Source organism: Pan troglodytes, chromosome 10, assembly GCF_028858775.2.
Source record: "Pan troglodytes isolate AG18354 chromosome 10, NHGRI_mPanTro3-v2.0_pri, whole genome shotgun sequence".
Lineage (NCBI taxonomy): Eukaryota > Metazoa > Chordata > Mammalia > Primates > Hominidae > Pan > Pan troglodytes.
The window spans coordinates 119,296,230-119,319,318 of record NC_072408.2 but is presented as its reverse complement, the minus strand read 5'-3'; the positions used below and the strand labels follow the sequence as shown (position 1 = coordinate 119,319,318).

The 23,089-nt window shown below is 43.3% G+C and overlaps 1 protein-coding gene across 4 annotated transcripts in view; it reads right to left on the bottom strand.

Moving 5' to 3' along the window:
• PTPN11 (protein tyrosine phosphatase non-receptor type 11) overlaps positions 1–23,089 on the bottom strand; it is a 94,111-nt gene that overhangs the window by 26,556 nt on the left and 44,466 nt on the right. For all 4 annotated transcript variants that reach the window (XM_016924286.4, XM_063785017.1, XM_054663612.2 and 1 more), the window contains exons 7-10: positions 10,384–10,480; positions 5,687–5,766; positions 5,402–5,560; positions 1,219–1,350 (exon numbers count right to left, since the gene is read on the bottom strand). In XM_016924286.4, coding sequence (XP_016779775.2) covers positions 1,219–1,350; positions 5,402–5,560; positions 5,687–5,766; positions 10,384–10,480 — 468 coding nt within the window. The remainder of the gene's footprint in view (positions 1–1,218; positions 1,351–5,401; positions 5,561–5,686; positions 5,767–10,383; positions 10,481–23,089) is intronic.

Below are 23,089 nucleotides of genomic sequence, written 5' to 3'. Positions count from 1 at the left end.
TTAAGCCCAGGAGTTCAAGACCAGCCTGGGCAACATAATGAGACAACCGTCTCTATAAAAAATTTAACAATTGGGTGGGCATGGTGGCACACACCTGTAGCCCCCAGCTACGTGGGAGGCTGAGGCGAGAGGATCACTTGAGCTTAGGAGGTTGAGCTGCAGTGAGCCGTGAATGCACCAGTGCACTCCAGTCTGGGTGACAGAACAAGATTCTGTTTCAAAAAAAAAAAAAAAAAGTCCCTTCCCCCTCCAAATGAACCCTAAACTCCTGCATTTTTTCTTTCTAGTGCTGATTACAGTTTATAATGATATATTTATATGTGCAATTACTGGGCTGGTAGATTACTGGCCAGTATAGTGTACACTTGGGAGTGCAGGGATTCCATCTGTTTTGTTCCCCAGCTCTATCTCCAGCAAGCAGCATGGTGCCAGGAACCAAGAGGTCATTGAACAAATATCTCTGAATGAATAGATGAATGTCCACATGACTGTTCAGATGCCCAGCTGAACACATCCAGAAGAAAACAAATCACTGCCCACATCAGTTCTCCTTCCAGCTTTTGTGGTGTCTGCCACAGCACCACTGTCCGCTCAGACTCAAACCTCTACAATGTCTCTTGAATCCCTCCTTCCTCCTCCAAAAGCCAAACAATCCCCACATCCTGCAGACTTCACCCCCCGGCACCTCTCACATCTACTGCTTCTCTTCCAGTTTATTCTGCCATTTTATATAATATTCCATTCCAAAGGAAGGAACAAAAAAGAACAACTGCTGAAGTCTGTGGATACTTGGAGAGGAGGCCATCAACATAGGCCCCTGCAGAGGCCTCCTAACAGGCCTTGTAGCCACTCAGGTCACCCTATCCCGGTCTCCCACCCAGGGCTGGTCTCGAACTCCCTGGCTCAAGCGATCCACCCACCTCGGCCTCCCAAAGTGCTGGGATTACAGGCGTGAGCCACGGCGCCTGGCCAGTTATTTGTTTTTAAATTGTCTATCTCCCTAGGCTCGATGAGGGCAGGAACACTACCTGCCTTGTTCACAATGTACCAGTACTGCTTAAACTGTACCTGGCACATAGAAGGAACCTAATAAATGGCTACTGAATCAATGAGTGAGCGAATGCATGCATGTATGCAAACATGAGTAACGGCAAGACCCTGAATTCCTACACACCATCAACAGTTCCCAAAGTCCCTAGAATACGACAATATACTTACTTGTCCAACCTTTGAAAGTTTAAGTTCTCTTAGCGTATAGTCATGAGCGGCGCTTTCTTTGACGTTCCTAACACGCATGACGCCATATTCTTTTAGAGCATACTCATCAGGCCAGTATTTGACACATTTACTCTGGAAGGGATCAGAAAAAAAGAAAGTTAATTCTGTGAACTCTGAAATAAAAGCCTAAACCAGCAACAAACAAATGTTCAAGTCTTGCTTAATAACCACCAACATGGAAAATGGCCTGTTTCACATCTGTTAGGTTTTCAAAGAAAAGGACAGAAGAGTTCAAATAAGAAAAGCAGGCATTCGGAGGACCAGGCAGAAGTGGGAGGAGAAAGGCGGCTGGTGCAGTTACCTGATCCAAGCACGTGTCAAAGCAGAGTCAATGTTTGTTTATCTGTAAAGAATCAGGTGGGGCGCAGTGGCTCATGCCTGTAATCCCAGCAGTTCGGGTGGCCGAGGCGGGCAGATCACTTGAGACCAGGGGTTTGAGACCAACCTGGCCAAATGGTGAAACCGTGTCTCTACTAAAAATACAAAAATTAGCCAGGCGTGATAGCAGGCACCTGTAATCCCAGCTACTTGGGAGGCTGAGGCAGGAGAATTATTTGAACCTGGGAGGCAGAGGTTGCAGTGAGCTGAGATCATGCCACTGCACTCCAGCCTGGGTGACAGAGAGAGGTTCTGTCTCAAAAAAAAAGGAAGAGTTCAAACAAGAAAAGCAGGTGCTTGGAAGACCAGGCAGAAGTGGGAGGAGAAAGGCAGCTCGTGCAGGTGTCTGTTCCAAGCACATGTCAAAGGAGAGTCGGTGCTTGGTTTATCTATCTCTAAAGAATCAAAGATGCAGAGAGAAGGACCAACCAATGTGAGAGTGCTGGCTAGCAACCACTGAGGTCTGAATTCTAAGATCTACCAGTCACTCCATAGGGAAGGCAAGCACAGATTCTGGAGGAGGCTAGGCTGCCCAACGAGCCAGACTGTCTGTTTCATTTCCGCACCAGTGTAGGAGGACTCTGTGCCTTATCTAACCCAAGTGTGAATAACTCTATCACAGAAAGGCAGCCCATGGGGTTTTGAACCAGCTGCTTTTTCTATATCCAGACCCATCTGATACCTCCTCTACACGTCACTTTCCCTTAACTGGGTGCCTGGGAATGCCAAGTCTGCAATAGCTGCTGGCTTCAAGAGCAGGCGGATTGAAAAATATGGCACCAAGAAAATCATTCTTGCTGCCAAAAAGGAAGCTATTTCACTCAGTAAGAGATGAGTTTGTATCTATTTGGTGATGTGTTCTGGGCAGAGAATGCTTTTGCGTTCTGTTGTTTTCTGGGCAGTCATCCACACCACTCACTTTCCAAAACCACCAATATCAGCAAGAGAAATTTACCTTGTATCTTAGGAAGACAAAGAAATTTACAGCTATAAAACTGGAAATAAGAGAGCAGCTACAGACATCAACAGTGAGAGTCAATGATTAATTGAAAGAAAAAAGAAAACATGGTAGGAGGAACGTTCAATAAAAGGATGTGGTCTTGCTTGGGCGCAGTGGCTCACACCTGTAATCCCAGCACTTTGGGAAGCCGGGTGGATCACTTGAGGCCAGGAGTTTGAGACCAGCCTGGCCAACATGGTGAAACCCTGTCTCTACTAAAATTACAAAAATTAGCCAGGTGTAGTGGCACACGCCTGTAATCCCAGCTACTCAGGCGCTGAGGCAGGAAAATCGCTTGAATCTGGGAGGCGGAGACTGCAGTGATCCAAGATAGTGCCACTGCACTGCAGCCTGAGTGACAGAGCAAGATACAGTCCCAAAAAAAAAAAAAAAAAAAAAAATGTGGTCTTTTATTTATTATGATTCTCAATTCAGCTTTCCCTCCGGTATTTTGTAGATCCAAACACCTCTGACAGATTTGATGCAAATTTTAGTTTCCCCAAATAAGCACTCCTAATATTAATTGTACTCTATGCTGTCACTGGCCAATCAAGGCTGAGGACTGCTCCCAGTCACTATAGGGAATTCACCAGAGAATATAAAATTAAATCATGACCCTGAAAAGAACGTTTTAGCTAACTTTAAACATCAGCCCTCCCCCTAGTTTCTAAACTCCCGTGGAAACCTTGGCAAACAAATTCTAAAATGTGAGAACTAATACACTGTCTTTTAAAATAGAGCCCAGGAATCAAACACAGTCCACAGTCTGGCTTGTCTTCTGTGCACTGGGGGGATACTGAGAGTAGGATGTCAGAAAGGTCTGTGGAGAGAATCAATACCCATCATGTCATCCTCTCGGCACCACCAAAGTAAAGAGGAAGAATGAGACAGGGAGCAGAGAGTAGGACATGGTGGTGAGGGGTGGGGTAGAGTGATTTGGCCCTAATGCCTGTCTATCCAGGAGAGCTTCTGAAAGGGACTGATACTGATTCCTCTGAAGCAACACAAGACCCCTCTCTTCACAATCCTCATGTCTTCTGAGAACAGGTGAACCTCCTATAGCTATAATCAGGCAAAAACGAGGATGAAGGGCTTCATTCTTCCTATCCACATTTAGGGCAAAAAACCCTTGCCTGAAGCAGAAACTACAAAGATGTTTTCATTGGTCCATTAATTCAAGAACACCTAATGTTACCACAGGCATTTGCTGAAGGAAACCTTTGTTTCACGATGACCAGAACTGGCCTCAAAGGTATTCAGAAGTATACCAACTAGGAGTACAACAATGAAAGTCTTATGAAAATCACACTGCCCTTCACATCCAATATGAAAATTACAGTAGGAAGGCTCAACTCCAAAGTTCTCCATCTGCCTTAGGTTTAATTTATAGGTATGACTGCTACATTCCACATAAAATCTTACATAAACCAATTAAAGGATATCTAAAAAAGAACTTTCACTAGAACACAAACAAAAACACAGAACTTTTCCATATTTAAAAAAAAAACCACCATGGTGGGCTCACTTTGAGATAACACAGAGGGCTGTCACTCAATAAGATCTCTCCGCTCTTCTGTAGGTGTGGGGTGTTACAATTTATTTTTTTAATCTGAAGTGTCTTGAAGAGTATGGAGTAATGAGTCCTAGGCAGGTGCTGCTGGTGGGAGTGAGCACTGCAGCAACCATTTGGGAGGACAGTTAGGCAGAGTTAATTAAAACAGACAACATGGCCAGGCATGGTGGCTCACGCCTGTAATCTCAACACTTTGGGAGGTCAAGGCAGGTGGATCACCTATGCTCAGGGGTTCCAAAACCAGCCTGGCCAACATGGCAAAACCCCATCTCTACTAAAAATACAAAAATTAGCCAGGTGTGGTGGCACGCACCTGTAGTCCCAGCTACTTGGGAGGCTGAGGCATGAGAATCATTTGAACTGGGAGGCAGAGGCTGCAGTGAGCTGAGATCATGCCACTGCACTCCGGCCTGGGCAACAGACCGAGACCCTGTCTCTACAAAACAAAAAACAACAACAGAAATACTCCATACGTTCAAAAGGTAAGGAAAATGCTACACATGTTAAAAGGAAAGCTATAGATGACATTAACACTTCCAGAGATGAAAAATACAATGTCTGCGATGAAAAATACTCTGGATAGGATTAAGAGCGGATGACATATTGCAGAAGATTAACTTGGAGACATAGCAAAAGAAGCTATTCGAAATGAAACACGGGGAGAAAAAACTGAATAAAATAAACCAAGTATCAGTGGGCTATGAGACAACTTCAAGTAGTCTAATACACGTATGACTGCTGTCCTAGGACAAGGTTGTGCAGGGTACATTTTTTTTTTTAAGAGATGGGGTCTTACTACATTGCCCAGGCTGGTCTCAAACTCCTGACCTCAAGTGATCCGCCCACCTCAACACCCCACAGTGCTGGGACTACAGGCATGAGCCACCATGCCCAGCCCAGGATATGTATCTGAAGAAACTAAGACTGAACATTATCCAAATTTAAGGAAAACTACAAATCCATGGAGCCAAGAAGCTCAACAAATCCCAAGCAGAAGAAACATAAAGAAAACTACACCAAGGAATAACATAATCAAATTTCTCCTAGTCCCTTTTTTCCAGAGAATCAGTTACAGTAAGCTTAATTCATTTATTCAATTCCTAAACATGGCCAATCTGACATGTCTGATACTTTAAAAACAGTTTAGCAGAAAAGAAGTTTCTGTGATTTACCTTTCCTCTCTCCACTTCTTTCGTTGTCATGACAATCACTCGGGAGTTTTCTTGGAACACCATCCGCCAAAAGTCATTCACCGTGTTTTGCAGGCAGCCTTGTGTGGCAATGTAACTCTTTTTGGGCTTTGAATTGTTGCACTTGGTTTCAAATTCAGGCTAGAAATTTAGGAAGAAAATCCTTCAAACAACTTAAAGTTACTTTCAGGACATGAGGAAGGATTTAAAATACAAAAATAGGCTAGAAATGTATGGTCAGAAAACACTGTGAAAAGCAAAGCTTACCATGATGATATTTGCATTGATGTAATCTGAAACAGGCTCATTGGGATCACCATCGTGTAGGACAACCCTGGTATGATCAACTAGAAGAAAAAGAGACCACGGTCACATAAGTCCTGGACTGCTTCAGGAAAAACCAGTTCAAATCAGTTACTCCCCAGCCTAGTCCAAGTTTTGTTCATTTAATGATTGAAAAAAAAAAAAAAACACATAAAAATTAAAGCCCAGGTAAGCAAAACAGTAACGTGAACACTGCCTGATGTCTCAAAATGCCATCTTCACAATTTCCTAGTTTTGATCATATACTATGGGTATATAGGATGTTATCATTGGGTATATAGGAAGCTCAGAGAAGGTACAAGAAAATTCTACTATTTGTGTAACTTCTTATGAGTTCCAAAATTATTTCAAACCAAGAAATTTTGGGCTGGGCGCAGTGGCCTATAATTTCAGCACTTTGGGAGGCCAAGGCAGGTGGATCATATGAGGTCAGGAGTTCAAGACCAGCCTGGCCAACATGACGAAACCCTCTCTATGAAAAATACAAAAATTAGCCAGGCATGTTGGTCCACATCTGTAATCCTAGCTACTAGGGAGGCTGAGGTACAAAAATCGCTTGAACCCGAGAGGCAGACATTGCAGTGAGCCAAGATCACACCACTGCACTCCAGCCTGGACGACAGAGTGAGACTCGGTCTCAAGAAAAAAGAAAAGGGGAGGGGGAGTTTTAGAAAAAAAGAAGATTGAAGTATACATATATGACATGATGTCTGAGATGGGCTTCAAAATAATTCAAGGAGAGAGGAGATGTGGATCAGAGTATAGATGAAACCAAGACTGGGCATGAGTTGATAATTGTTGAAGCTGGGTGATGTGTACATGTGGGTTCTTTATGCTCTTGAATATATTTGAAAATTTCCATAATAAAGAGGGGTTTTTGTTGTTGTTGTTGTTGTTTTAAATTTATTTTTTGAGACAGGGTTTTCCTCTGTCACCCAGGTTGGAGTGCAATAGCACTATCTCGGCTCTCTGCCACCTCTGCCTCCTGGGCTCAAGCAATTCTCATACCTCAGCCTCCTGAGTAACTGGGATTACAGGAGCGTGCCACCACATCTGGCTAATTTTTGTATTTTTAGTAGAGATGGGGTTTTGCCATGTTAGCCAGGCTGATCTTGAACTCCTGACCTCAGGTGATCTGCCCACCTCAGCCTCCCAAAGTGCTGGGATTACAGTTGTGAGCCACCGCACCCAGCCAGGTATTTTTTAGTGAAGCATAATGCAGTGGAATATCACAAGGCTCTGATAGTACCAACTGTCCAAATTCTGTACAAAAGTCCATTATTCGTATAAAAATCTGAGTGCTCTACCTAAACAACATATTTTGCAATGGGAATTAGTAAGACAGCCATGTGTCTTAAAAGAATAATGTCTTTTTTGCTTCAGACTCCTCATCTTTAAGGAAATGAGATGTTCATCAGAGGAAACATCTAAATGAGACCTTTAAGGGAGGAAAAAGCGATATTCTATTTAGATACTGCATACCATTGATCCCTTCACTTTCCCATACATTTTATACCATTTAATACCACCTGACCCCTGAGCAGATGTCACAACTTAGACATAGAAAGGACAAGGTGGCCAGGCATGGTGGTCCACACCTGTAATCCTGGCACTTTGGGAAGCCAAGGCAGGAGGATAGTTTGGGCCCAGGAGGTCAAGACCAGCTTGGGCAACACAGTGAAACTCTTGTCTATTTCTAAAAATTGAAAAAATAAATTCCAAAAAAAAAGGATAAGGCTTCCTCAAGGTCACTAGTACCATGCTACAGCTCAAACTCCTTCTCTGCAAATTCCTCACTGCCTTTTCTCAGTATTACAAATGTCTCCACTTTCCCCCATCCTCACATATATACATTACCATATCCATGTAGATATGATATACATATATACCATGTATATGTACATATGCATGCAGAAAGAGAAAGACTATGTTTCATGCATAGACACACACAAAGGATGGTTTACAAGATTTGACAAAATGACTCTGACCTGATGAGACATGAGGGCAATGCTCTCCAAATTTGATCACAACCCCCAATCACACAGTTTTTCTATGCTGAAATGTATACACATATGCACTATAGGCAAGCAAGCCTTATTTGTAAGTTGGATAAATATAGTATGCATAGCCAGGTGCAGTCGCTCATGCCTGTAATCCCAGCACTTTGGGAAGCCAAAGCAGGAGGATTGCTTGAGCCTAGGAGTTCGAGATCAGCCTGGGCAATATAGTGAGACCCCCATCTCTATATACAATCAATCAATCAATCAATAAAACATTATGCACTCCCTGCAATCAATCTAGGCCTCAGACAAATTTTTCTTTTTCTTTTTTTTTTAGGGACAGGATATAAATAAAGAGAAGTTGTAAATGTTCCTTCCTTTCTCCTCGGTGCACTGCCTTGCATAGCACATCAATGGAGAACCCCATGCATTAGAGTGGTGCTAAGAACAGTGACTTTGGGGGCTCCAGCGCCAGTTCTCCCACCCACTCCCCTTCACTTATAACCTTGCTAAAATGGTCTAGGAAACCAGGATACTAAGAATGCTTCCTTCCTGTGCATGTGATATGGATTAAGTGAGATAAAAATGCAAAGAGTTCAGCATAGAGTTAGACCTCAGGAGAGAGGAACTGTGACTGGTTTAGTGCAGTTTCTGAGATCCTCATGCAAGGCCTACATCCTGCCAGGCCTTTTTCCCTCCTGGTTCAACTTGGGCTTTGCCTGGTAGCATTTGGGTGTTACAGAAGATATAGCCAGACACAGTGGCTCACACCTATAATCCCAACACTTTGGGAGGCCGATGCAGGCAGATCGTTTGAGCCCAGGAATTTGAGACCAGCCTGGGCAACATGACGAAACCCTGTCTCTACAAAAAAAAAATTACAAAAAATACAAAAATTAGCTAGGCATGGTAGCACGTGCCTGTAGTCCCAGCTACATTGCAGGCTGGGGTGGGAAGGACCACCTGAGCCCGGGAGGTTGAGGCTGCAGTGACCCATGATCATGCCACTGCACTCCAGCCTGGGCAACAGAGTAAGACCCTATCTCAAAAATAAATAAATAAATAAGTAGAAAAAAGGAAGGTCTACATCCTTCCAGGCCTTTTTTCCTCATGATTCAATTTGGGCTTTGCCAGGTGGCATTTGGGTGTTACAGAAGGTACAGCCAGGCACAATGGCTTGCACTGGTAATCCCAACAGTTTGGGAGGCTGAGGCAGGAGGACTACTTGAGCCCAGGAGTTCAAGACCAGCCTGGGCAACACAGGGAGACCCCGCTCTAGAAAAAATTTTATTATTTTTTTAAATCGTTTTTTGTTTTGAGACAGAGTCTCGCTCTGTCGCCCAGCCTGGAGTGCAGTGGTGCACACTGCACCTCCGGCTCATTGCAACCTCCGCCTCCCAGGTTCAAGTGATTCTCCTGCCTCAGCCTCAGCCTCCCAAGTAGCTGGGATTGCAGGCATCCACCACCACGCCCAGCTAATTTTTGTAATTTTTAATAGAGATGGGGTTTCACCATGTTGGCCAGGCTACTCTCGAACTCCTAACCTCAGGTGATCCGCCCACCTCGGCCTCCCAGAGTGCTGGGATTACAGGCGTAAGCCACTGCGCCGGCCTACAGAAAAACTGTAAAATCAACCAGGTGTACTGGTGCCTGCCTATTGTCCCAGCTAATCAGGAGGCTGAAGTGGGAGAATCGCTTGAGCCCAGGAGGTTGAGGCTGCAGTGAGCTGTGACTGCACCCTGAGCAACAGAGTGAGACTGTGTCTCAAAAAAAAATTGAAAGGTACAGCTTTACAGCTTTGCGAATATTCACAAAGTCTTCCTTTTTTTTTTTTTGAGACGGAGTTTTGCTCTTGTCACCCAGGCTGGAGTGCAATGGCACATCTCGGCTCACTGCAACCTCCATCTCCTGGGTTCAACCAATTTCCCGCCTCAGCCTCCCGAGTAGCTGGGATTACAGGCGCACACCACCACACATGGCTAATTTTTGTATTTTTAGTAGAGACGGGGTTTCACCATGTTGGCCAGGCTGGTCTTGAACTTCTGATCAGAGGTGATCCGCTCGCCTCGGCCTCCGAAAGTGCTGGGATTACAGGTGTGAGCCACTGCGCCCGGCCCACAAAGTCTTCTTCTGAGCAGTTTAGGTATATACCCTTTCTCCAGTAACTTGAGCTCAGGGGATCAGCAAGCAGAACAGTTCTAGGAGCCCTCAGGAGGTGTTTGTCTGTTTCCCACTTAAGGGAACTGAGTCCCAGAAAGGAGGCAGGCCTTACCCAGGACTCACAGGCCCAGTGAGGAGGAGTCAAGACACAAATCTGGCACCCTAAGGTCCCTGACACTGAGAGATCCCAAGCCTTGAGATGATCTATCTTGGGCAGACAGAAAATTAATTAACAGAAGGAACCAACCACAGACAAAGCCACCTAGTGGCAACTTTACTCAGTAATCAGCATCACGGGAGCTCAGTGAATGAAGTCATCAACACCCACCATGGTTGATTATTTTGGAAACTGCTTGCAATTAAAGAAGCTAAGGCCTCTGATGTGCTAACAAGAGCACACGACCCTGAGGAAAGGTACAGAGGTGCTAGGAATCAAAATCTCCAAGAGTGACTATTACTGAGCGGAATATTGATACTTACAGGGCAGGATGTTTTTATATCTATTTTTGTTTTTGTTTTCTTGCCTTTGACCCTCTTTTCGGCTGTAGAGAAGTTTGCACTCCTGTTGTTGTAGTGTCTGGAAAGAAAGAAAAGTCAATATTATTACGTGTCAAAGAGTCACAGAAAAAGAAAAAAGCCTGGATCAGCATTACTTCTTTAAGGAATTCATCCTAGGAAATGTTCAGAATTGTGTGCGATAGCTACAAGAATGTTCATCTGGGTCAGGCGTGATGGCTTACACCTGTAATCCCCACACTTTGGGAGGCTGAGGTGGGCAGATCACTTCAGGGCAGGAGTTCGAAACCAGCCTGGCCAACATGGTAAAACCACAGCTCTACCAAAAACACAAAAATTAGCCAGACATGAGCACCTATAATCCCAGCTACATGGGAGGGTGATGCAGGAATCACTTGAGCAGAGATTGTGCCACTGCACTCCAGCCTGGGCGAAAGAGCGAGACTCCGTCTCAAAAAAAAAAAAAAAGAAGGTTCATCTGAATGCTGCAACAACAGTGAAGAAATGCTGAAAATAATATAAATGTCTAACAGGAAAGGACTGCCTAAATAAAACTATTGTTTGTTCATACAAAAGAATGTTCTATGTCCATTTAAAAAGATGTACTAGGAAAATAACACCTTGGAAAGATGATGAAAGTGAAAAGAAAGTCAAACCTCCAAAATAGCATATGATGTAATCATACACTTGCATTCACCTACGTACAAAAGAAATGGCATAAGGACACCATGATGTGCATCTGTAGTCCCAGCTACTCTGGAGGCTGAGGCTGGAGGAGGATCACTTGAGCCCAGGAGTTCAAGACCAGCCTGGGCAACAAAATGAGACGCTATCTTAAAAAGAAAAAAAGTTTTAATTTTTTTTCTTTAAAAAAAAAGGCAGAAGGCCAGGTGCAATGGCTCACGCCTATAATCCTAGCACTTCAGGATTACCTGAAGTCAGGAGTTAAAGACCAGCCTGGCCAACATGACAAAACATGTCAGCCTGACATGACAAACAGACTGGCCAATATGACAAAAAACCAGACATGGCCAACAAACCAGCCTGGCCAACATGACAAAACAGACCAGCCTGGCCAACATGACAAAACCCCGTCTCTACTAAAAATACAAAAATTAGCCAGGCGTGATGGCGCACCCCTGTAATCCCAGGTACTCGGGAGGCTGAGGCACGAGAATCACTTGAACCCAGGAGGCAGAGGTTGCAGAGAGCCAAGATCACGTCCCTGCCCTCCCGCCTGGGTAACAAAGGGAGACTCCATCTCGAAAAAAAAAAAAAAAAAAAAAGTGGGAGAAGAACCAAATAGGTAATGGTGATTTTTTTTTTTTTTCTCCCAGGGTAGCAGGATTATGAAGTCCTTTTCTTGTTTTTTTTCCCACTGTGTTCTCCCTTAAATTTTCTACAATGAAACAATAGAATATTCATAAGAAAAATCTTTAAAAATAACAATTATAAAGAATGAAACCCAACAAGGATTGGCGTAGCATATACAAATAACAGCTGTGATCTATATTCTTTTTTTCTTCTTCTTTTTTTGTTTTAAATAAGACAGGGTCTCTCTCTCTTTCTGTTTATCATATGATGGAGCCACGGCACTCCAGCCTGTGTGGCAAAACAAGATCCTGTCTCAAAAAAAAAAAAAAAAGTCAATTTCAAGGGATAATTGGTTTACAAAAAACCTAGTGTTTAATGGGAAATCACAAATAGGCAAATCAAGAAAGTAAAAGGTAGGCTAAGAAAAGAAAATTTATATATAAAATGCCAAAATGGCTACCCTCAAAGAGTCCTACAAGGAAAAACACAGTCATATTTCACAACACAGCAGCCCTGTTTTATTTCCATTTCATTTATCTGATTTTCACAAGTGTAAAGGTCTGGACTTTAAATTGGTATTTGATGCTCAGTTTCAAAATGCAACCTTCAGCCTGGACATAAGCTCATCACAAAAGCATTTAACTAGCTGAAACCTGGACAAAAATAAAAACAATGTAGATAGAACTGTGACAAGGAATCAGTCATTTGAATTTTTTTTAATGAGCTCAGGTTAAGGAGTTAAGGCAGTTTGCCCTCTCTGGGCAAGCATTTCCTTGGACTGTGAGCCAGTCTTACCAAGCAATACTGCTGTGTTAGCAAGAAGGTTTAACCTTGATGTTTAGACAGGTTATTAAGGTGAGGTTCAAAAAGAAGTTCAAACACTGAACTGAATCAATCACTTCAACTAAATGAAGTGAAACGACATCAACAAAAAAATACATACCGGGGGAGGGGGACTGGGACTAATTAGCAGCTTGATTTAAAACAAACTTGTCAGGGAAGCATTCAGGCCTTCATTTACGAACCCAACTTCGCATGACACTTCACTGAGGTGGGGGGGTGGCAGGACACACGTGGCCAAAGCAATCACTATGCAAGGTGAATTTCCTACAGTTCCTGTTTAATTACCCTTCAATTTCTCCCTCCACCTTCAAGATCAAGTCCAAGCTGTTCAGGATGACGCACAAGGCCTTCTAGTCTCTGAGCTAATCAGGGCCTGCCTCTAAGTTCCTTTCTGTTTCGCCAAGCTACTTTGCCTGTCTGTGCCTCAGTTTCCTTGAGTGTGAAATGAGCACAATCCTTTCTACCCCCAAAGGGGCGGGGTGAGGGTCAAATGAGATGCGTGTACATCACTATACAGTGCGTGACATACAACAAAGCAAGTATACAGATACTGGCTATTTCTATGACATCACTATTGCTACATGAACTCTACACTGGCTACTCCACGTGTGGTCTGTAGACCAGCAGCATTAGCACCACCTGGGAGCTGGTTAGAATCCCAGCCCCAGGTCCTACCCCAGACTTAATCAAAATCAGTATTTTTGCTCGAGGACAGGAGGTCAAGACCAGCCTGGGCAATATGGTGAGAGCTGGCTTCTACAAAAAATTTAAAGATTAGCCAGACATAGTGGCATGCATCTGTAGTCCCAGCTACTCGAGAGGCTGAGGTGGGAGGATTACTTGAGCCCAGAAGGTCAAGGCTGCAGGGAACCATGATTGCACCACTGCAGACCAGCCTGGGCAATGAAGCAAGACTCTGTTTCCAAAAAAAAAAGCACCTTCAAGATGCTTTGGCATCTCTGCATACCACCTCTTATGTCATTTGTTTCTTTAAACTGAACTCCTCTTTTTCTCCTTCACAAAATATATTTCAAAAAGAAACTGCCTCAGCCAGGCCCAGTGGCTCAAGCCTATAATCCCAGCACTTTGGGAGGCCAAGGCGGATGGATCACCTGAGGTCAGGAGTTCAAGACCAGCCCAGTCAACATAGCAAAACCTGGTCTCTACTAAAAATATGAAAATTAGCTGGGAGTGGTGGCAGGCACCTGTAATCCCAGCTACTTGGAAGCCTGAGGCAGGAGAATCGCTTAAACCCAGGAAGCAGAGGTTGCAGTGAGCCGAGATTGTGTCACTGCACTCCAGCCTGGGTGCCAGAGCAAGACCCTGTCTCAAAAAAAAGAAAAAAGAAAAAAGAAATTGCCCTTACTTGCACAAATTTTAAAAATTTTTTCATTTTGCTGTATATAGAAGGTAAACAGAAAAGGGAATATAACAAAAATGAAATATTATCAAATTCTACCTAGATACTGGGGCATTCCTGAGGCTTTGCAAAAAAAAAAAAGACACAGGCAAGTGTTAGAGGTAGATGTTAAACACTTACTACTACCATATGGAGACCTTCTTCAGGCTTCATCTACGGACTAGATAAGGATGAAAAAGAGAAAGCCTTTCTCATTTGCTAATTCATCTTACCTACCGTGATGGGGTAACACCAAGAATCATCTCACAACACAAAGGGAATACTTTGCCAGACTAAATTCAGAGTTCCAGACCAGGGAAATCCTCATCAATACTCATTTTGGCTGGGCCACCCATCATCAGGTCTGCCAGAGGCTCCCCTTAATCTTTTTTGTTGTTGTTGGGACAGAGTCATGCTCTCTCACCCAGGCTGGAATGCAGTGGTGTGATCATAGCTCACTGTAACCTCAAACTCCTGGGCTCAAGTGATCCTCGCACCTCAGCCTCTTGAGTAGCTGGGACTACAGGCACACACCACCACATCTGGCTAATTCTTTTCCTTTTTGTAAAGACAGGGTCTCACTATGTTGCCCAGGCTGGTCTCACACTCAAGGACTCCAGCCCTCCTCTGGCCTCAGCCTCCCAAAGCACTGAGATTACAGGCGTGAGCCACTGCACCTGTCCTGTGCTTTCCTTATCCTGCAGCAAGTTCTCAATCACCTCTTCCAGGCGGACTTGGGGCTTGAATAGTGCACAGTCAAGATGGCTGCTGGGTCCAGAGGCTTCCACAGAGGACAGGAGAGGCACCCCTGCATCCCAGGCTCAGGTGGGTGCTAACTGCCAGCAGCTGACAGCTGTCACAGATTGATAATAGCTAACAGCACATCTCTCCCCCGGCTCCTTCCCTAGTGCACCAATTAGCCCAGCCTCATCTGCACCTGGGACTCAAGTTGCCTAAACATATTTCATTTTCCATAGCAGAAGATGCCATCCATCTAGAGTGAGACTGAAAATACAAACAATTCAGAAGTTGTGACTTTCCATGCTCTGCCCACAGAGGCTACCAAATGCTAAGGGCGCTTCCTCCCCAGCACCAGGCTTATGGTTCTAAGCTCCAGAAAAATATCAAATAAACCCTGCCCTCGAGGAGAATACATTCCTGTCAGGGTTTATCTTCCACAACCTCCCTCCCACCAGCAGTCCCTAGGGCACAAAAGCTGCTAATGACCTGTCAAGCTGAATGTCACCGCATCTCCATCCTTCTCCACTGGACTTGGCAGGGATGCTAAAGAGGAGGCTTGGGGCAGGCAGCAAAAAGGATAATGTAAAGCAGGGACACAGGCTGCCAGATATCCCATTTTCCCAAATAATACATCCAAAGGGTTTGCACCAAACTGTGAACTCTCAAAAAGGACCAGAGGCTAGTTACAGACACCTGACTGCAGGAGTCTAAACAGATCTAGAGCCAAAAAAACTGCATAAAACTATTAAATTTAATGATATGGTTTGGATGTCTGTCCCCTCCAATCTCAAGTTGAAATATGACCTCCAGTGTTGGAGGTGGGGCCTAAAGGAAGGTGGTGGATCCTTCATGAATGTTTTGGTGCCATCCTCACAGTGAGTTCTCGCTCTAAGTTCACGTGCCATCTGGTTGTTTAAAACAGTGTGGTGGCCATGCGCAGTGGCTCATGCCTGTAATCCCAGCACTTTGGGAGGCCGAGGCGGGCGGATTACTTGAGATCAGGAGTCCGAGACCAGCCTGGCCAACATGGTGAAACCCCGTCTCTGCTAAAAATACAAAAATCAGCTGGGCATTGTGATGCGCGCCTGTAGTCCCAACTACTCAGGAGGCTGAGGCAGGAGAATTGCTTGAACCTGGGAGGCAGAGGCTGCAGTGAGCTGAGATCACGCCACTGCACTCCAGGCTGGGCAAAAGAGTGAGACACTGTCTCAAATTAAAATAAAATTAAAAAAAGAGCGTGGCTCCCACCCCACCCTTGCCACCACTCCAGCCATGTGATCGTCTGCCCTCCTTTTGCCTTCCACTATGACCGGAAGCTTCCTGAGGCCCTCACCAGAAGCAGATGCTGGAGCCATGCTTGTACAGCCTTCAGAACCATGAGCCAATTAAACCTCTTGTCTTTATAAATTACCTAGACTCAGATATTCCTTTAGAGCAGTGCAAAACGGCCTAACACATCTAATAAACTATTAAAAGGTATCCACAGAAAGTCAATGTCCTGATCCATGTTGTACATGTGAGTACCCAACGGCACTACTGACTGTGAGTACCCAACGGCACTACTCCACTACTGTGGAGGAGTTAAGTTTTCATTGTCTCCCTTATGTAAATGTAAGACCAACCTTTACATTTATGGCCACTGAACATTCCTGCTTCCCAGTCCAGACCCCTGCCAACCTAAATGCCAGGAGCAGCAGCCCAGTGACTGCAATGACCAAAATAGACCCCAGAGGCTTCCAAAGCCCTTGGATTGAAAACCACTGGACCTAGCTCTTGACTAGAATTTCATGAATGAAAGTGGAGGAAAAGGACCAAGGAGAGAGGCAGACAGAAAATAAACTGGCTGAGCCAGGCATCCCCAGGCACCATGACGACGCCCTAATGACCATTTCGCCTGCACTGCTCTGAGCAACAGAGCCAAAATACCTAGGGAAGAAAAATAATGACACTCACCATTACGGCCAGACCAACCTGTATAGTTACTTTACTTATTTTTTTTCTTTCTTAAATTTTTTATATTTTAAATTCTTGGCCTACCAAGCACAGAGATTACTTTTTAAGACAAAGATACGGCTGGGGGCCATGGCTCACACCTGTAATCCTAGCACTTTGGGAGGCTGAGGCGGGAGGATCACCTGAGGTCAGGAGTTTGAGATCAGCCTGGCCAATATGGTGAAACCCCGTCTCTACTAAAAATACAAAAATTAGCCCGAGGTCTGGCTCTGTTGCCCAGGCTGATCTCAAATTCCTCCCACTTCAGCCTCCCAAAATGCTGGGATTGTAGGCATGAGCCACTGCACCTGGCCTTTTCAACTTCTCTCTTTTACATTTCCCATCCATTCCAATTGTACTGGCCTGTGTGCAGATTGTGCAACAAGGTAAACAAACCCCCACTTCGGGGCCTTTGCACTTGCTGTTCCCTCTACCTAGAATGTTCTCCCTGAGGTTATATGCATGGTTGGCTCCATTATTTCCTTCAGAGCTTTGTTCAAATGCCACCTTATCAAAGAGACCTAAATAGTAAAGGCCTATCAAAACACCCTTTTTATCTTACACTAGTTTGTTTTCTCTGTAGCACTTATCACCATCTCACAGATTGAATATTGAACTGTTTCTTTGTTTACTGCCTGTCTCTCCCACTTGACTGTACACTCCATAAAGATAAAGACTGATTTGTTCACTGCTCCATCCCCAAAACCTAGAATAGAACCAGACATACAGTCGGTGTTCAATCAATATTTGCTGAATGAAGGAAGGAATAAGTCACTGCAACCAGAAGTGTCTATAGTTTTTGGCAGATATTTTTGGGATATCTGCCCAACTCACTACAACCCTCATCACTGAAAACTATTTCTCCCCAAAGGTGTCCACAGCAGACACTTTTGTTCCACATGTTCATGTCCTTGACATTGTTCTTTGGACTAGAGATGGATGGCATCCGAGTCAATGAGAATCTCTGAGACTTTGGTACAAGGCCTGAAAGTTGCTAGTTTCAATATCTGAAAGGGGCTAGAAGTAGGGTTTGTAAGTCAAGAAGCAGAAAAATCTACTGAAGGAAAAAGAATGAAGCAGGTGTATGGAGAGCAAGGATACTGGATACAGAGGGGAGTTAGAGGAGGAAGATGAATGGAAAGAAGAAAGCCCGAGAGACAGTCCATCCACAACCTGGGTCCCACGGTGCCTTGCAGTCGGTTGCAATGTCCAGTCTCAGCCCACAGTACCCCCTGGCAGCTCAGGCCTATAGGACTCAACAGGGAGCAGCAGGCACAGAGAGAGGGCAAAAACCTTTTTTTTTTTTTTTTGTGATACACTCAGGCTGGAGTGCAGTGGCACAATCTCAGCTCACTGCAACCTCTGCCTCCCAGGTTTAAGCAATTCTCCCTGCCTTAGCCTCCCTAGTAGCTGGTATTACAGGCACCCACCACCACACCCAGCTAATTTTTTGTATTTTTTAGTAGAGACGGGGTTTCACCATGTTGGCCAGGCTGGTCTTGAACTCCTAACCTCAGGTAATCCAGCTGCCTCAGCCTCCCAAATTGCTGGGATTACAGGTGTGAGCCACCATGCCCGGCCCAAACACCTTTTCAATACAACCGTGCAATATGCACCTCGCCACAATGCACAGGGCCGATTCAAGTGTACAATAACACACACATTGCAGGCACAAAATTACAGAATTATAACCGGCCTTTTCATTTAGTTAGTGTCATTCTCATTTGAGCAGAACTGAACTTTATTTCAACAAATCTAAAAATATTATCCATCTCTTTACATTCTTGAGCAGAGATACTGCAGGAAGTGAGAGATATTTACACAGATCACAAATGGGCAATCTGTTGGACACAGTGGCGTGTGCCTGTAATTCCAGCCTCTCAGGAGGATCACTTGAGCCCAGGAGTTCAAGGCTGCAGTGCACTACAACAGTGCCTGTAAAGAGCCACTGCACTCCAGCCTGGGCAAGATAGTGAGACCCCATCTCTTTAAAAAAATTAATAACTGGCCAGGCACAGTGGCTCACACCTGTAATCCCAACACTTTCAGAGACCAAGGCAGGAAGATCACTTAAGGTCAGGAGTTTGAGATCAGCCTGGCCAACATGGAGAAATCCCATCCCTACTAAAAATACAAAAAAATTAGCTGAGAGTGGTGGTACGTGCCTGTAATCCCAGCTACCTGGGTGGCTGAGGCACAAAAATCACTTGAACCCGGGAGGTGGAGGTTGCAGTGAGCTATCACACCTCTGCACTCCAGCCTGGGTGACAGAGTGAGACTCCATCTCAAAAATAATAATAACTAATAAAAATTAAAATAAAAAAGAAACAGGCAATCTGTAGGGAAAAAAAAATCAAAGACTTGGGTTTGCAATGTCTAGATCACACAACATATCCTACAAGAAAATCATCAACCTGAATTTATTTCAGCAGCAAAGGAGAAAATAACCAAAGAGCTTCACAAGAGACTTCACATTTTAAAGTGCATCAAAGGCAAAAGTAACGTCTTCTGGATAGTGATACCTGAAATGACGTGTAGAATTTTACAGAACACCAGGAGACAGGCATAGAGACAAATCAGAGTTAAATTACCAATAGCATTGCAATTTAGAGCTCTGGTTTGTTTTAAAGACTATCAGAGCACACTGTAAGAAGAAAGTGATCCCAAATTTATCACCTGCCAGGAAACAACTAAGGTACAATCACTAAAATGATAATGCCTTGCTATTGTGGATCAAACTTTAGCTTCAGAGGATTTAGATTATGAGTATCTGCTTCCAAGTTCCTAATTTTTTCAATAATGGCTTATTCTGTTTTCAGCCTTATTTCCCTGGTTCCAACCTCAAAGGGCAATTTTTTAAAACAGACTGAATTTGAGAAGCAGGTATATAGGAGATCTAGAAAGCAAGCCATCAGCTATTTAGATATAGCTTCAGTTTCCATGAAACGTTAATGCCCTAATTTAGTGCACAACAATTTTACCACCTCAGTCTGACCTCTATGGAGAGCCTGTAGAGTACAGATGTGATCTTGTTATTTTCCACTTCCTCTTAAAGTCAACTCAATTTTTCCCTTTTGTTGTTAATAATGTATAAAAGATGACCACAATTTGAGATGTGACAGTGTAAAATCACCAGGTCAGCATTTAGAAGCAACCGTCTTTTTCCATGACCAGAAGAGTCAGGCTAAGAGTTCCTTCTAAACTCACATCTTGACCCCACCAATGGAATTTGCAAAAAATACCCCATTGCCACACAAGCTCTTTGTGAAAGTCTGAATTTGTTCCTAAGCTTTGTTCTAAGTGAACCTAGTGTTAAAGAAGCTACCATGGTACCAGATAACCTGTAATGTTTTTGTTTTAAAGAAACTAATTTTTGCCAAGTGTGGTGGCTTACACTTTAGGAGGCCAAGGCAGGAGGATCACTTGAGCCTGGGAGTTTGAGACCAGCCTGGGCAACATAGCAAGACCCTGTCTCTTTTTTTTTTTTCTTCTCTTTTTACTTTGTGTATCTATTATTTTAAATAATTTTAAAATGTTAAAAAAATTTATTTTAAAAAATGCTGTAATTTTTAAGTTCGCAGTCATTTACACAAATGATCAACTCAGCTATCATTTGTAAAGGAAGTATAAGATTCTATTGACTCTAGATTACAAAATAGCTCACTATTTTTTACATTTAACCAAAATTTTAATTAAAACAAGTAGCTTGCAAATGTTATGCTAAAAGGTTAAAGCATGCTAACCAAAGTCATGTATAATAAAAGTTATAGATGAATAATAACCACCATTTTTTAAATACAGAACATAAAAAATGTTAATATTACCAGTAGTCAGCAAAAGTAAAGCAGGATGCATACACAAGGCTATTCACTGTAATCCTCTCTGTGATACATTTGGAAACTACCCAAATGCCCATCAATAGGTTGAATAAACTATGGTACAAGTACACAGTGGATTACTATACAGTAAAAAAAGAATGAAGACTATCTCTAGACACTATTATGGATATCCAGGATGTCCAGGATATTTAAAAAAGCAAGGTTAGAAAAAAGTATGTAAAGTTATGCTACTGTTTAAGAAAAAGTGGGATATGGGAATATCTTCTTATATTTTTGAAATATAATGATAAACCATAACTTTTTATACTATGGCTAAAACATAGGAAAGGACAAGGATAGAAGGTAGACTTCTTTGAATACACTTTGTTTTTTCAATTTGACTATCAAAGCCAATATTTGTGTAATTATAAATAAAACTTAACAGAAAGAAATTTTTTAAATGAAACAAATAAACTAACCATATACCCAGTTAGCATATAGCCACACAGAGAGAAGGACGATTACAAATGAGTCTAAGGCACAGGAAGTTTTTTCATTTTTTTTTTTTAAAAACAGGGTCCCTGCTCTGTCACCCTAGAGTACAGTGTCACAATCGTATCTCACTGCAGCTTCAAACTCCTGGGCTTAAGCCTACTCTCGCCACAGCCTCTCAATAGCTGGGACTATAGGGACATGCCACCATGTCTGGTTAATTTTTAATTTTCTTTTGTAGAGACAGGGTCTCACTATATTGCCCCAGCTGGTCTCAAACTCCTGAGGTCCAGCGATCCTCCCTTCTTGGCCTCCCAAAGTACTGGGATTATAGGCGTGAGCCACTGTGCCCAGCAGAATATAGTAACTTGACTACACATCTCTGAAGGATTTTTTTGAAAAGTGCAAAAAAAATTAAACTGTTTTCAGTAATCATATTATTGGGAAGTCATTATTCTAAGATTGTTGTTTGTAATGTGGGATAAAACAAATGAATAATCTTATTATGGCTTCAAGAAGTAGGATTTTTGGCATTAGAGAAAGGAGATACGGGTAAGATCAATGAGGTTAGTAAAAATCCTGAAACCCTGAGTTTGATTTGGAAGTATCAATTGAACCCATAACAGATTTCAAATCAGGAAAAAAAAACCTGACCAGGCTCATTGGCTCTTGCCTGTAGTACACCTATAATCCCAGCACACTGGGAGGCTGAGGCAGGAGGATCACTTGAGCTCTGCAGTTCAAGACCATCCTGAGCAACATAATACGACCACATCTCTACTAAAAATAAAAATAAAAACATTAGCTGGGCATGGTGGTATGTGCCTGTAGTCCCAGCTACTCAGGAGGCTGAGGTAGAAAGATTGCTTGAGCCCAGACATTCAAGACCAGCCTGGGAAATAAAGTGAGACTTCATCTCTACAAAAAAATCAAAAAATTAGCCAGGCATGGTGGCATGCACCTGTGGTCCCAACTACACAGGAAACTGAGGCAGGAGGATCACCTCAGCCCAAGAGTTCGCAACTGTGTGTTTGCGCCACTGCACACCAGCCTGAGCAACACAGTGAGACCTACCTCAAAAAAAAAAAAAAAGAAAAAGAAAAGAAAACTGCTTAGTAAGAAGGAAAAAATCAACCCTCGGCGATGAAAAGCTTTTTATAGAAATATGCCAACCTAACAAATGAAGAAGAATGATAAAATTACAATATCACTACCATATAGTCCCTTATGAATTAATGGATCTAAGTAATAATGATCAGGAGCTGCTAAGAAAATCAGAGAAGAAACAACAGGACATAAACACCTCCTGATACACCACCATACATGCTATCTTGCCAAAGAAAACTTGTATCCAATGAAGTCTCTAGATATATCAACTTACAAGAAATATAAGGGATGGATACATGCTTAAGTCCACCACAGAGAGGCATTCAGCAAAATTCAGACTATAAGTAACTCTCAGGACAAATGATCTGCTTTCTTCAACAGCAGAAAAGACAGGGAGAGGGGGAAGGAAGACAGAAAAAGAGAGATGGAAGGGGCATCAAAGTATTCTAAGAGACTTAAGATTGTTTTGTTTTGTTTCGTTTTGAGATGGAGCCTCACTCTGTCTCTAGGCTGGAGTGCAGTGGCGCGATCTCGGCTCACTGCAACTGCCACCTTCTGGGTTCAAGCGATTCTCCTGCCTCAGCCTCCCGAGTAGCTGGGACTACAGGCACGCACTACCACGCCCAGCTAATTTTTGTATTTTTAGTAGAGACCGGGTTTCACCATGTTGGCCAGGATGGTCTCGATCTCTTGACCTCGTGATCCGCCCACCTCAGCCTCCCAAAGTGCTGGAATGACAGCCGTGTGCCACCACGCCCAGACTTCAGATTTTTACAACAGAAATATTATGAGACTTAGCCAACCACAGTGTGTGAAGCTTATCTGAAAAACTATTGAACAAAATATTTTTAAATTATAAGACAATTGGTATAATATGAACAATGTTGGGTTATGTGATGCATTTTTAAGGATTCCACAAATATTGAAATATTTATAAATAAAAAATATGATGTCAGGGATAATT